Source organism: Gallus gallus, chromosome 12 (genome assembly GCF_016699485.2).
Source record: "Gallus gallus isolate bGalGal1 chromosome 12, bGalGal1.mat.broiler.GRCg7b, whole genome shotgun sequence".
Taxonomy (NCBI): Eukaryota; Metazoa; Chordata; class Aves; order Galliformes; family Phasianidae; genus Gallus; species Gallus gallus.
In genome coordinates, this window is record NC_052543.1 from 5,372,154 (window position 1) to 5,387,707 (window position 15,554).

The 15,554-nt window shown below is 44.8% G+C and overlaps 2 protein-coding genes across 27 annotated transcripts in view; one reads left to right on the plus strand and one right to left on the minus strand.

Annotated features, from left to right (window-relative positions):
• EFCC1 (EF-hand and coiled-coil domain containing 1) overlaps positions 1-1,361 on the minus strand; it is a 47,003-nt gene extending 45,642 nt beyond the window's left edge. For all 6 annotated transcript variants that reach the window (XM_040646673.2, XM_414315.8, XM_004944526.5 and 3 more), the window contains exon 1: positions 651-1,361. In XM_040646673.2, coding sequence (XP_040502607.1) covers positions 651-1,316 — 666 coding nt within the window. In that variant the 5' untranslated portion in view covers positions 1,317-1,361. The remainder of the gene's footprint in view (positions 1-650) is intronic.
• Positions 1-15,554, plus strand: part of KIAA1257 (uncharacterized protein KIAA1257 homolog) — a 141,874-nt gene that overhangs the window by 102,909 nt on the left and 23,411 nt on the right. For 13 of the 21 annotated variants that reach the window (XR_005839389.1, XM_040646663.2, XM_040646661.2 and 10 more), the window contains 6 exons: positions 4,898-4,979; positions 5,896-6,020; positions 9,153-9,337; positions 11,137-11,338; positions 12,599-12,730; positions 15,016-15,094. Coding sequence is in view for 20 of the 21 variants with exons in the window: in XM_040646663.2 (XP_040502597.1) it covers positions 4,898-4,979; positions 5,896-6,020; positions 9,153-9,337; positions 11,137-11,338; positions 12,599-12,730; positions 15,016-15,094 (805 nt within the window). In the remaining variant the exon portion in view is untranslated. Of the gene's footprint in view, positions 1-4,897; positions 4,980-5,895; positions 6,021-8,101; positions 8,400-9,152; positions 9,338-11,136; positions 11,339-12,598; positions 12,731-15,015; positions 15,095-15,554 lie in introns of those variants that run through there. The other 8 variants (XM_040646671.2, XM_040646659.2, XM_040646666.1 and 5 more) reach the window with 6 other exon arrangements.

Here is a 15,554-nt window from a genome sequence, read left to right on the forward strand (position 1 = left end):
CAAGTGGCAGATATGGAGCAGAATCCCATGGGTACTGTGATAGTATTAAATCCATCCTGATTTGAGTCACCAGAAATGGGAAACAGCCCTTGAGCGCTCTGTCTGCTCTGTGCTATTTCATGCCAGAGTAGTTTAACTGCTGTTAAGTACGTGCTGCTTTCACTCGAGCCAATACAGCAGGAACAGGCCACAACTTCTGGGGCGCTGCACAGCAGCCAGCAGCTATTCATCAGTCAGTCCTCGAGCAGAACTGGCTCCAGCCCTGAGCTCTGCTGACCGTGCTCTGAAGAAAACACACTGCTGATGTTTCTGAGTTCAAGCATTTATGAACAAGGAACTGCTTATGCAGATATAAGGGTCCCAAAGCTGCTTCTATGAGGAATAAAACAGCAGTGTGTAAATGCTATAGAGCTGACTGATTGCCGCGCGACTGGAAAAAGCAGCATTATACATACAGGGTAGTTAAACCCATCTGCAATTTTAGCAGGACGGTTTGCAGCGCATCACCTGGTAGATGTCACGCTGTCACCACTGGGAGACTGTAGCATTTCTGCCTGAAGAGCAAAAGGGGAAAGCAAACGAAACTTTGCTCCAAGTTGACAGGGAAGGCGCAGCGGCAGCCCGGGGCCGCGACAGCCTCCTCCACTCACCTGCAGCGCCAGGCAGCGCGCGTCGCTGCTCTGCAGGGCGGCCCGCATGTCCTCCACCAGCTCCCGCAGGCTGCCGTTCTCCTCCTCCAGCTTGGCGATGCGGTCCTCGGCCCGCTCCAGCGCCACGATCTCCTCGTAGCACTCCGGCGAGCAGGGCCCGGCCGCCCGCCGCTCCGCCGCCTCCCCGCCGCGCCGCCCCGAGCCCGGCCCGGCCGCGTCCCGCCGGCGGCGGCGGGGGCTGCGCAGGCGGATCTGCGTCTCGATGTGCTCGCTCTCGCGGCCCAGCGGCAGACGCGGCACGGCGCTGCCCGCCTTGGTGCTGAAGTAGCCGCAGAGCCGCGCGTGGAACTGGCGGAAGGTGAGCTCGGCCGACAGGCCGTCCCACAGCGCCGCGCACTCCTCGGGGTCGGCCGCCGCCTCCGCCGCCTCCTCCAGCCCCAGCACCTGGCACAGCGTGCGGAAGTCCTCGCCGGGGATCCTGCCCTCCCCGGCGCAGTCCAGGTGGTGGAAGATCTCCTGCAGGTACTGGTCCAGGCCGGTGGCCAGCACGACGATCTCGTTCTCCACGCCGCGGTCCAGCCCGTAGTGGTAAGCCAGGGCGCTGACCAGCCACTGCGTGCGCCGGGCCGGCCGCCCGTACGGGTCCCAGCCCTCAGGCGGCTCCATCGCGCCCGCCGACCATCCTGCCCGGCCGCGGCCCCGCCGGCAGCTGCAGCGGCTGCCCCCGCCCCGCCCCCGGCCCGTCCCGCCCCTCGGGGCTCTGCCCCCGGCCGCTCCCCCAGACCCGAGCCCGCCTCGGCGGGACGGTCACCTCCGGCTTCATAGCTGGAGACTTTCTGGCTGCTCTTGGGCGTGAGCAACAAGACAACGCTGCTGAACGCAGTTTGACAAGTAGTACTTGTGAACACTCCCGACTAAATTCGTGCAACTGATGTGCTTACAAGTTGGGAATCTCTCTGTTTATTCACCCAGTTTAGTTCATTTCTGCACTTGTAGCGTCTGTATGGCTTTTGTGTTCAGGTTATTGTTTGTAATAGAAGAGAATTAATGGAAAGTTAAACTGATTGAAACGGAACTTTCATAGAATCACAGTATGGCTTAGGTTGGAAGGGACCCCAGGGATCACTGAGTTCCCACCTGCCTGCTGCAGGCAGGGCCACCAACCTCCAGATCTGATACCTCCAGGTTGCGTAGGGCTCCATCCAGTCTGGTCTTGGACACCTCCAGGGATGGAGCATCCTGCTTTCCAAAGGAGGGATAATCGTTGTTTTCCAGCTACAGAGAAGGGTCTTGTTAAAAGTTCAGTGTGATGCAGAGGGTGTACCTGGTCTCACCCAGTTCCATTCAGGTTATTGAAAATCTTTTCTGTACACGCTGTCCTGCGTTAGCAGCCACCAGGGGTGGGGAAGCTGAGAGTAGCACCCAGCCAGTTGGTGAATGCAGCGAGCAGGGCTGCCCTGCAGACAGGGCAGACCACAGGCTGGCAGTGACTGGGCTGTGCCCTAGGTCTGAATGCAGTGTCAAAGCTGGGATGGTGGTAACAGGCTTCATAAACAGCCCCGGGCAGGGCAAGCTGGTAAGCCACGTCCAAGGCCATCTGAGAAGTCAAGTCAGGAACAGCAGCAAGAGAGCCAGGACTGCTGGAAGGGCTTCAGTGCCGAGGCACGGTCTGTCACAGGTGGAGCTTCTGGACAGGGAGTGTGGGTGAGGGTCCTATGGAGATGGCTGTGGGCAGATGAGGTCTGCTGGTGCTCTGTGGGCACTGAAACTGCTTGCACTTCCCACAGTTGAATGGGAATAGCGATCCACTTCAATGGACTGAGTCATCGAGAAAAAGCATCTCTTATAAGACAGTCTGTTAACTTTCCTCTTTACAGAAAATCATATTTTTGATCATTTAACTTGGTAGACCAGCAGCATACAAAGCTGTCTCACTGAAGACCTCCTCCTGGTTTTTAAGTGACAAGACCCATAACTCCTCCCAGGGAATTCAATGCTCCACAGAATCAGGCTCCCTGTTTCCAAGGGCTGAGTTCTATCCACCAATGATCTTCTGTGTGTTTATGATTCAAAACAGCAGTGTGGCTTGTGATTTTGCAGAAATCAGGAATCTAATGTTCAGTTTATGGATTTACTTCTGGTTTTGTTTGTTTTTGTTCTGGGTATTCTTGCATCTTTAAAGAGTGTTTCATTGTCCTCTTGTTTGAATTGACATATGATTAGTAGCTTACGTTTTTGATTGGCATGAGGAGTGACTGGATGAACTGATAAGTTTTTTCATGCTTAACATATACATATATATTCATTTTCACTATTGTAGATATGTGTACTGACAAAGGCTTTTCTTAGTTTGATAATTATTTTATCACAATTAATTGATTTAAGGTCCACCAAGTGTTCATTGCTGTAAAGAAAGAGACAGGAAAGAACATAAACCTGAGTGAGTGAGTGAGTGCTTTTAGCAGATACTATGTAAATCCACATCTGTTATCCATACACAGCAAATGGGCTGATCCCAAACACCACCTAAAGTGTAAAGGCCCTGGAGCTAGACAATGCTGTAATTTAAGCTTGTTTTGGTCTAGCTAGTTTCAATTGTAAAAATATTTATCAGGTTGAAATAATTGCTTTGAAGTCTGACAGACTCCCTACGAAGCTATAAACGTGTCAGCATAAATTTTCCTTCAGCACCAGTTTCCAGTTGGGTTTCTTGGTGGTATCTCTGGGTAGAGGAGAGGCATTGTTAGCAGCACTGGGGAACATTTGGGCCTTAATTGAATTTCTCATTGCCCATCTGCTATTCTTCTGTTTTAAAAGAACGAAGGGCGTAAATGGCACAATGAATCTTTGGCTTTCTGTTTTTACCACTGCATCAGCAAAATGAGTTTGTTAGAATGACGTCAACAAAGTTCCACCTCTGAAAGCAAGCAGATATTAGATAATAGCAAAAACCCCCAAGCATTTGACCTTTGTATCTTATTTGCTTTTTCAAGAAAAGATCTGATGCTGGACAGTTTGGTTTTGCATCATGTTTTTGAAAAGAAAAAAACGACAGCCAAACCCAGTAATTTAAACACTGGGCAACTGGGCCAGAGCAGTGCCCTTCCTGTCACCAGGGCTTTGGATTCAGTAGAACTGAACTTTCTTTTTGCAACTTTTTTAAAGCAAACAACCAAACCAGTAAACAAAACAAAACAGAAACCCAAACCAACAACAGCAAAAAAACCAACTACAGCATGCAACTACAGCATGAATTCCTACACAACCTTTTTTCCCAGTGCACCATTACTGATACCAGTAGTACAGAAAAGCGTACTCTAAGCGTAATGATGACTGCTGTGTTTGCTGCTGACCTCAGCAAGACTCCAATTTTACCCAACCCTGGCAAGGTTTGCTTGATCCCCTGCTTATTCTCTGAACTTGCCCTGATGTCAACATTTTACTCAGTGCTCAAGGACTTTCTGTTTCCAGTTCTGATTGTGCACTTCAGCACGATAGGATGTGAGAAGAGTCCTAATTGCAGATAAGAGCTGATGGCAAAGCATGGTTTGGGTGGAGTGGCTGTTTCTGTTTCTGCAGTGATAATAGTTGGAAATTAGAAGTATATTAAAACACTGTGTTTGGAATTAATTAACTGGAGATCTTTATTTTAAGAGGTTCATAGGTGCCACAGTCAGACTTAAGTCTGCCGACATCATTGATGAAAAGCTGTTTTAAATTGTATGAGGTAACAGTGGGATTAGGAAAGGCATATAAACTGTGTTTACAGAGAAAAATGTTTTGCACTTAATTTAACTGTGCTTATGCTTCATTTCACAGTTTATATGTGTGGTGGAGCCAAGGATCAGCTCAGTTTGCTTTTGTGTCTCATGCCCCAGGGTATCAGTAAGCCCAGCACTTGTGTGGGCTGTCATTGAGTCGTGCTGCACACAGCCAGAACTGTTTGGCTGTGGAGGCTTGCAGCAAAAACCACTTCATTACTGTAAAAACTATTTTATTTTGTCCAGACTTCCTCCTGCCAAGGAGAAAAGTAAAAATGTAGTGCTTTTTCTGACCCATTCTAACGAAGTCACGCTGTGATGCTATAGATCATTTTTTAATTGTTTGGTGTTTATAAAACAGTTGTTTTTACAAGGAACTTCAGAGATGAGCTAAAATAATATTAGTGATGTGAGGTTGTTCTTGGCATGTTCTTTCAATTTCTTCTAACTCCTAAAATGTTGGGTGTTGTCTTTTTTGTTTTGCAGTGTATTTGGAACAGCCCTGTGTACACAACACAGTAAGAGAAAGAAGAAGAACGTACTTGGAATGTCCCTATCTGTCATGTAGGTCTGTTCCTGCTCACAGATTTTTTTCATTTAATACAAGTGTGACTAATCGATAACCTGTGTAATAAGATGTTCTGTATGTTCAGCTACATGCAAACAGGAAGGAGTTTCACTAATTTAGGGAACCCCAGTGAGCTTCTGAATATAAGAAAAATGTATATACTACAAATGGACGAGAACGGATGTGTGGAGACTTGTGTGGAGCTAACTGGAAACCACTGAGGTTAATGAAAGATCTTAGGTACCTGACTGCAGTTTGGTTTTTGTCCTGAGATAACACCATTGCTATTTACATTCTGGTCATTCTCTTGGTGTAATCCACTTGGAGGAAGAAACAACATTACATAGCCTACAGAGGAAACAGCTGCAGCTCTCTGAACAACCAGATGTGTTGTTTGACATTTAGCTATTCAGCATCTGAAGCAGTTTTAAGGATCTTCTACATTAATTAAAGAAAAAGAAGTCTGCTGCTTTCAACTTTTATTTAGTGGTGCTTGTGAGATATATGTTTCTATTTAATGACCAAACTTCAGAGTAAACGGAGGGGGAAAATAATTGCTATAGCAATGATTTGCTATAGCAGGAGTGAGACCAGAGCATGGCTCGTGGTGCTTCAGTCTTGGTGTCGCTGCTGGCTTTGTGCTCCTGCAGCTACTGAGCTGGTCTGCGGTTCTCATGGAGGCTGCAGGTAAGAGAGACATGATCTGAGCCTCTGCCATGAGGTTGTGAGTCCCGTTCAGAGTATGTATCTCAATTACTTCAGGAAAGTATTTTCCTCCTAAAATATTGACGCTGTCTTTATTCTGCTGTAAATTAGATTGTACATTCTCAGAACATACATGCATTATTTAGATACAGCCTATTTAGAGCACATTTACTCCTGGATATTCCTAAATATCAGATTACTGTTTTTACAGGCGAGGAGATACAGTGGCAGTAAGGACCAGATGCAAGGAGAGCATCAGCACTGAGACCCATTCTATCCCTCCGGCTGTTCCCTTGATATCCAGAATCCCCGGAGGATCAGGATCAGTTACCAGTGGTAAGCTGAATGTCTGAGCATGCAGTGCCCAAAACTGGCATTCCGGGTGGGGTATTACATCGAGATAGGCAACACAAGGAATGTGGGTTTCTCCCCTTCCTTGTTCTGAAGTTATACACAATTTGCTAACAGCTCAAAGCCTTTGCCTGATAGAAATTATTAGCATGACTTCCTGCCCCACTGTCTGGGGTCTGTCAACAAGTGGGTCTTCTTGTTTCTGTTCGCTGCTTTTTTAGACTCTGCCCGCACTTGCACTAAGCCACAGTGGAGCTTAGGACTCTTTTTTTCCTATTGAGTTCAGCATATCTTGAACTCCTTTCATGGTGGTGCAGCTTTGGCAGAAAGAGGGGAAAATGCCCCTGTGCTCTTCATAAACTGCAACTCTGGTGGTTGGTTGGGCTGTGCTTGGTGGTCAGAAGATACAGGTAGAGCGAGGCCTCAGAGCAGGGAAGTAGACTTGGATCTCTTGTGCACAGGGTATATCTGCAATCAGTGGGACTGGCAGTCCTGTAATTGGCTCTGAGAAGATGTGCTATACTGCCTGTGTCCTCACAGTCACATTTAAAAAGGAAGTGTGGCAGTTGGTATCTAGCCCAGTCTGGCAGGTACCCAGCAGGTATATCTACAGCCAAATGGCTCTGAGGACTGGAATGGAAGGCTGGCATCTAGGATTTGGGCTTTGATCTAGAATAGGTGTGAAAGAAGGACCAAACTGTTATTTTAAGAGTTGGATCCTGTAGCAGAAATGCTGTCATAGCTTGAAACAGTGATTGAGCCCCTGGTGGGAAGGCAGGGCCAACCCAGGGGAGCTCAGGTGTATGCAATACAGTGCACGAGTGACCAGAAGAGGTGGAGTCAGGATCCACCTCTTCCCAGACCTCATTTAAGGGTTGGCAGTGAAGGCAAGAGTATCTCACTGGACATTCCCACCTACCTGAGGCCTTCTAAAGGTAAGCAGATTCTTTTTGTTTTTGTGGCTGTTGCATTTGGGTTTATCCTCACTTGTTGCTGCTTAGGACTTTGCTATGCCACTACAGTTGATGTGCCTTCCATTGCATTATAGTTTGGGGTTTTTTTGTTTGTTGTTTCAATTCTCTGTGAAACATTCAGCTGCCCCTGTTGGACCTGTCTGAAAGAGATTTGCAAAAACCCATGTGTGGAGGCAGTGGCAGGTACAGGAATGGCATACAGCAATCCATGCACTCTTTGTTTCCCATGGAATGCTCCCCAAAACGTTGAAGATGTTGTCTGTTAGGAAGGTGTTCCACTACAGTCATGTTTTATTCCATTAACATTTTAGTTGCTGCTCTGCTGCTGCTTCTCAGACATCAGCCCAGCAATCAGGTGTGGGATATGGTCATGTGGGAAACAGAGAACAGGGATCTGTGAGGTGAATTGCTTCCCCTTTTTGCACCTTGTTTGTATGAAATACTGCCAGATGGACTAACGTGGCCTTAAATATTAGCAGTCCGTATCAAAAACGGGGTGTGTGGTTTGTGCAGGAAGCCCAGATGTCAACTTCGGAGCTGGTTGTAACTGCTGAGCTGATCCCGTAGTGGCTTTGCTGCTCTGAGCAACGCTGACAGCCCGCCTGGGAGCGCCTGGGGGTTGGCTGTGCTGTACTGAGCAGGGGGCGAGCTAGGAGCAGCCCAGAGCCAAACCTCGGCTGCTGGGTTACTGCTCCACAGCTCTCCGTGCTTTTCCGGCGACAGTAACACGGGGTGAAGTGCATCTCTGAGCGCATCTGTCAGGTTTGTCCATATTTCAGAGTCGTTGGGATGGTTACGCTCTCCCAATGAGCAGGCAGTGAACACGTGTGCGCGCCTCACTGATCTGCTAACTGCGTGCACAGACAGCGGCACGCCAACGGCTGCTCTCACACCTCGCGCTGCAAAGAGCAGCGAACGCCCGGGGCTGAGCGCGGTGGGGCCGAGACCGCGGGGCGTCGTGCCGGCCGGGCGCGCACGGCAGCGCTCCGCAGGGCAGGCCCGGCCGTTCGGGCGGGGCGGCTCCTGGCGACGAAGCGCTGCTTGGACCCGACCCGCGGTAACGAGGGAGACGGCCGAAACGCACCGCCCGTCCTCCTCCGCCCTCAGCGGGCCGTTGGCGCGGCCGCCGCGCGGGGAGGCTCGCGGGCAGGTGCCGGTGTCGGCGTAACGGCTTCATGGCGAAAGCAGGAGCGTAAGGATTAGAGAAGTGAGGGTGAGGAGGAGATGGAGGAGGGCGGTGGAGAGGAGCTGGGCACGGCTCGTGCTGAGAGCGGCTGTGGCGGCTCGGAGCGGGGCAGCAGCCCTGCGGAAGGCGCGCGGCAGCTGAGCAGCCCCCGCTCCGTGCCCTGCGTGCTCACCGTGTCGCTCTCTATCCCTGCCTTGGCCACGAGTAAGTGCTTGGCGCAGGTTTGCCTAGCGAATGCTTTATTTCTTGCTTTATAAATTCGTGTAGTGGGATCTCCAGTAGTTTAAGGAGATAGTGTTAGAGAAGGCGTTAGTTGATTTGGATTTCTCTGGGTAGATTGTTCAGGAGACGGTCAACGTGATGTGGGAGCCTTATATCATGGGGTCATTGCAACCGGTGCCTGACAATCTCTCCCAGCAGCCCCTCGGCAGCCATTTATTCAAGCTGGCAGCGTCAGCTGTTATTTATCAATCATGGCCTAACAGTGAAAATAAAGGTGTTTTTTGTCACGTGTTCAGTTTGGGTAGTGAAGGGTAGGAGTGTTGTGTTAGAAGAAGGGAGCAGCTATTCAGGTGATGAGGTATGGATCTCCTGCAGCACGGAGGTTTGGGGTATAGCAGGGGGTACAGGCAGCCTTCCCCTGGGCAGCTCTGCTTCATGCCTGCTGTCTGGGTGGCAGGACATGTGTGCCTTGGGAGCTGCAGGCACGGGGTCATGCTTCAGGAAGAGTGGGTGGAGGGAGGAGTTCCTGGCATTCTGTAGGCCCTTATGGCAGTTAACCCCGAATAAAAGCTGCGTGGTTGGTCGAACTCTGGGATAAGGGTTTCATGTTCTGCAGTTGCGTTCATCATTTTTCTGTTGTCACTCTCTAACTCTTGTTGCTATTTGATCGATGCGGAGAGCATTTCCCATGAAATCACATGTGACACTTCCAGATGATTCTCATATTTTCTCCAGAGCAAAAGCAGATGACAACCAATCCTCCTGATAGGCGAGGAAAGGGAGCTCCAGCTGATGAACTAAAGACAAAGCGTTGCTATTGCATTGAGTGCTTCCTTTTACCAGATGATCTCGTGCCTAGAAAAATGGATTTGGTGGTGGTTGGGATGGTTGCAAAGCTATTTGCAGAGTCTGATTCCAAGGTAAAGGATATTATAAGGCTGGGTAATCCCAAACATCACATATAGGATGTAGGAGGATGTTTTCCAGAGCAAATTGTTCTAATTGTTAGAGCATATAACTGTTTAGCCCCTATACCCTTGTATAGGTTTGGAAATAAATACTGAGGATAGAAACTTGCACTCCTAATCTACGTCACCAGGAGCTTCTCTGGTTTGTAACCAGAGCTGGTTGTTTTCAGAGTGTTTTTATAATCTGCTAAAAATTACTTTTCTTGTAGATTATTGGAGTTGTATGTTTGTACTTCAGAGATAGTAATTTGAAAGCAAATGCACATTCCATTAAAGATAAAAAAATGAAAATTATGCTTCTGATCTTTGTTGGGAGGAAAAAATATATATATTTTTAAGATACTTGAAGAATGTTGCAGGTGTTTTGCTTAGGCACATCTGGATAAGCCCTCTGCATTCAAATCCATGAATCAAAATGTTGGATGTATTGTTCTGAATTCACCTCAGTTTGAGTAATTATTTCTAAAAAGTCAGTGCTAAAACCACTGAAAAAAGTGGGAGACTGATGTTTTTATGTATAATATGTCATTCTCAGCCTGTATCTGGATAATCCTATTAATGATACCTTAGGTGACCCAAGAATTAGTTCTGTTTACTTAAGTCGCAATGACCAATTATTCATTTGAAAGCTTGTTGCATTTTTCTCGTTAGTTAATAGTAATTAACAAATTTATAGGTGTCTCTTAACGTGTTTCCACTTTTTGGTGAAAATCCATCAAGTAGGAAGAATTCAGAACTGCTGATTCTGTTCGTTCACTATTGTGTGCAGTTTCTTGTAGTATCAGTCCATTAATTCATATAGAAGTGTAATTATGCCTCGAGTTACATAAGAAGGGAAGAATGAACCTAAAGTAAGCCCAGATTTTTTTTTTGTACAGTTCAGAGAACTTTTAATGCAAAGGCACAGTTTTGTAGAACAACTTTCTGAAATGAGTTCAGTAATTCCCTGTAGGAAGGAGTGAATCAATAATAATAATAATAATAAAAGTATTTGCTGGCCAAAATCTTTGGTACTTTTGACTACCCAGTCTTTCTTCTCCCTTGTTTCTCACTGATCAGCAATGAGTACAACCTAAGAGTTCGGTACCATTCCTGGTACTGAAGGTACGGTAGGTAACATGGTCACAGCTTTCCCTTGCCAACTGTGCCTAACTTTTAAATAGGTAGCATGTAAGCATACTTAATGTTTTTCACTGTGCTTACATACTTGCATAACAAGCCAAACAATAGTGTGGATAGGCTACTGTGTAAATGAGCTAAGTCTGTAGCCTGTCTGTACTACAGATAAGAACAATCTCTATAATGTTGTTAGATGCACAGGGTAAACGTATGTTTACCATTCATAGTAGAGTTATGCTAACTGTGTAGCTAATGTTGCTGAAAGATGAATATCTTGTAAAAGAGACATAAGAAATACTATGTAGCGTAGTGCTCATGTTTTCCTTTGTTAATACCTGTTTTAAAGTGTCTATATTAGCTTTTATAGTATTCCATTATGCCATTGGTGCTCAGTGTCTTGCTGAACACTGGCTTAATTGCTGGTCTTCATATCAGACATTGGCTTGGTAAGAATGGTTTGTCTGAATACAGCACAGTGTGCTGACACAACAAAAGGGTTCATGTAAGATCTGGCATGAATTGGAGACATAAGAAACACACACTTTGAGAGTAGTAGTGATAGTGGTCAGCATGAATTTAATTTCTTTTATTCTCATGAACTCCCATAAGGGCTTTCATCTTTGTTTTAACAGACTATTATGCCATGGCTTGAAAATGACCAGATGTGGATCTCGTGGAGCCATAATACAAATGTCAATGTCACTAATGAATTTCTAGTAAAATTAAGAGATCATAAAATAACCTTAAAACTTTGGGACACCAAGGACCAAGTTTTCTCAGAAGCAAGGCTTACTAAACCAGATGTGTCCTCAATAGAAGATGAGGAGGCTGTTGGTAAGTCTAATGCAGACAGGTATGTTATCAAATGTACCTTGAAACTGCGACTGCGCCTATTACTAAGTTACTGGTGAGATTATCTGATACTCATATGTTATTCCCATTAAAATAATTCTAGCTTGTTTGTACTCTGAATGCTTTAGCTTCTGAAAATTCTAAAGCTAGAGAAATGTAATTGGGACTGTCATCTGAACCTTTGTGAATTGAGGAGCTATTTAAGCCATTGGATACTGATGGTGGTAGTGAATATGCTCCCTTTTAATTTTTTTTTGTTAATCTTTTTGTCCTGAGAAGAAGTGGAACTTGTACAGCTGTGGTTTTATGCTGTGCACCTTTGTTTCATCTCTCCCTCTTGTTACTTCCCACAACCTTGTAACTTGAATCTACGGCAAAGTTTTGGCTATGCTAAGTTGAAGGTCAGTCACGTCAAAAACATCTATTGTGCAATTGAGCTAATTTTTACTCATTGATTTACTAGTTGAATTAATTTAATTAGAGGATAGAGACCTTGTTAGAGCTCTTATGGACATGTATGAGTATATACCAGAGAGCTAACCATGAGATGAAGTGCATAGGAAATAGGGTATCCTTCATTCTGCAGATGTGGAACTACTGTTAAAATTAACTTTACTATTCAAATGTGCTTAATTATTAGTAGAATACTGTAACTGCTTTCTCTTTATGTATCAATGGATAGATATTTGATGCTGCAGGATCTCAACACCAATTAGTATGGCTCGGGTTTCTTTTTGATTGAACTAATAAATATTTGCTCAGATACAGTGGGCTTTGTGAGTAAGTGGGCTTTGCATTTGTTTGTGTTTGTAAGATAGAATGAGCACCTCAGTAGCTGTTGTTGAGGAATGGAAACTCGTCTGTAGTTCTTTCTTTCCTGAACAGCTGCTGCGAAGCTTAGCAGCAGAGGGATTAAAAGCTTTCCTTTCTGAAGTTGCACTGTTGCAGGAGTCTGTGTGGAGAGGTCCTTCTCATCTCATTGCCACGGCTGTTTGCCTCGTGGGTAAGCCCAGTATTCTGGGAGCTCTCACAAGCCTCGCCTGCCCCAATGTTTTCCTAAAGTATGCATTGTTGAGGGAGAGCATTTAATGCTAGATTCTTCAGCAGGCTTTGAGGTAATGCTGGTGCATTTCATTTCTATGTGCCATGGGAAAATAATCTCTCAAAATTTGAGTGGCCCAAACATAACAAGCAGAAAAATCAAGGTGTTTTTTTGTTTTTGTTTTTTCCTTCTCCTGGTAGATGGAGTAAAACACACAGTGCTGCAGCAAAGGAGATTGTTTGAAGGGAGTCAGCCAGCACCCAGCTGTACAAAAATTAGAGAAGCAAAGGAATCCAAGGCACAGAAAGAGTCTTCAGCCCTTCCAATCAAAGGTATAATATCACTACTGGAACTGGCTTGTGGGCTGAAAGGGAGAGAAAAAGCCTAACTGGCAACTGGAGTAATGGGCAAACAGGAACAGGACTGAGGGATTCTAGTGAGGGAGCAAGGTGCTGCAGGAAGGCTGGGGATATTACAGTTGGAGCAGTTTTCTTATAGCTTTGATACAGAACTGAGGCACAAAGGAGATCTAGCTGGCTCATGGAATGTTTTTAAGGGACCCTCGAAAAAGGTGTTTTGATTCTGCTGCTGCTTCATGTTTGGAAGTGATTGTATTAAGATCTAGAACTTCGGCCAGGACAAATTTCTGGATTCTTACTATGTCTCGGTTATTGGTAGCTATCTGAAGCCCAGTAGCAGGATGTTTTATTTCCTTTGAACTGCTAGTGCAGGGAGAAGTATGAAAGCTTATTCCTGACATTGGTGGGATCCTGATTTTATGGAGTTCATGGTGTTGCCTTGTGCCAGCTGAGAAATTGCCACAGAGCTGCAGGAGGTTAAAAAGTCTGGTGTTGTGTTCAGCCGCGGCAGCACTCGTTAAGCAAAGAAGGGGAAAACTTCTCCATCTAGTGGCAGTGTTGTTTGTAGCCCCATCTTAAAAACTGCTGGTCTTGTTTGTACTGAGGCCTTACTGAGTCCACTGGCTGGAGAGCTGCCCCCGAGATTTCTTTGCATCTGGGCACTGCTGAACTGTGCAGAGTGCTTTGCTGTCAACTCCAAAAGTGCATGATATCAAAGTACTTTTTAAACTTAGTTTTACTGTTTAATGGTGAAAACAAACAGCTACATTCTTTCTCTTTGTTACATCTGTGATTTTGTTAGATCTACAGACAGGGAATCTTGGGACTTGCCAAGTACTTAGATCGAATTCTCCAAAGGGAAGTGCAGTGAGGTACTGGTGATTCAGCTGAAAACATGACTTCCTCCTACATTAATATCTAATGCAACACTACATCTGTCCTTGTGGGGAGCACTGTGTCACCAGTGTCATCTAATTTGTCTCTAAAATTGCTTTTAGTTTTTCTAACAATTCATGGCATGCATCATCGAAATAGGAGCAGGTGAACTGCTGGTGTAATTAGGCTGGCAGAGTGCATCTGCATTTTGGTGGTAGTGCCATCTGGTGACAGCTCGAGAGAAGATTGGACCAAATGAAGTACGAGTAGGCAGTACACTAAATGGGATGTAAAGGATGGGAGCATCGCTTCCAGTTGAGATGAATGGAAAATGCCAGTGTTTGCCCTCAGTGCTAACCTGGTCTACGTTAAGGAAGAAAGTGATCTTCTGAAGATCTCCTAATGTTTTGTTTTTTCATTGACCTTAAAAAGTCATGTGTGTTATTGGGTGTACAACTACTTGTGCTCTGTACAACAGGTGAGTAGTAATAATTTCTCAGTATCCTGTTTATATAGCTAGGTAAAAACCTAATATTCCATTGATCCATCGTTGCTTACTTACTGACAGTGGCAAATTTTATTCTTTGTGTGACACTTATTCAGCTAGTTAAGTGCAGATTTTTCTTGCCATTCATACTGTGTTGATTTGCTCTGATCTCTCTGTGATTGAGATATATATCCTGTAATCAAGACTGATACATTGTGAGGCTAAATGTTGAGTAATTAACAGTTAGGTCTGTGACTGTGAAGTTTTTTTTTCTATAATTAAATGACATCTGAAGCCAGTTAGTTATAGTATACCATACTTGTGGCGTATATAAACACTGAACAAGTATCAGAGCACTTCTGTATATTGTGTAAGAGATCTGGACACTGGAAATGTTACTTTTTTCTTTTTCTCCTTAATTTGCTAGAATAGCAGTTGGAATAATATATTAGAATAAGGAAAAATAATGTGTGATTTCTTATGGATGTATTAAGATAATGTATTGAGATCAGTACCTACTTAAGTAGAGTTAGAACATTCGCTGGTAACAAAACATTGTTTGGTTACACCTCATTTTAATTACTTTTTAATCCCTACTTTTGTTTTGAATGATAATTACTGTGGGACTTGATTTTCTAGGAAATAAAACTCAACTTCACAATATATTTTTTCTTCCACATGATTTCTCAAAATCCCTCAAAATTATTTTATATATTTTAAGCTTATTCAAACTCAGCCTTGACAAAAAGATAAGAAATTAAATAGATTGTGGTTCTGGGTTACAAATACAGCTTGCATTTTTTTCCTAGAGCTTTACAGATGCACTTTCTTGGTCTTAGGAGACTTGTCAAAAGTAGACATAGTAATAAATTTAGAACTTGTTTTGCTTCCACAGAGGAAACTGATCAGAGTGGACTGGGGACTTCCAGCTGTAATGTACTACATCCTCCAAAGACGGATGACAGTACAGTAAGGTAAGGATGCTGCACTTCCATTGGAAAGTGTTCATGTGCTAAAAACATAGTTGAAGGTGCATATTTTTCAGTATCTGTGTTTCTTTTAAGCTTGTTACAATTATACTGTGGTTTTGGAGATGACTGACTGTTGCAGTAACACTTTCTGCAGTCATGCCTGCTGATCACAGGGCAGGAGCAAAAGCATTGTTGTCTGCTTTGTTGTACATCAAGCTTGTTACGGTATACTTGCAGTGAAGTAACTTTTTATTAAAAAATTACATAAACAATCCAACATTGCTCAACTTGCCTGTTTGCTCATGGTTTTCTTCCTTTCATTTGTGTCTGGTGACTTCTGATCTATGGGGTAAGGTAGTGTCACTGAGACCAGGAGGACCTAGGAATGTGTTAGTTAGTGGGTGGCAAAAGTGAGCATTATTGTTGGGGGTATTTAATTTTTCTTGAGAGATCAAAGACAATG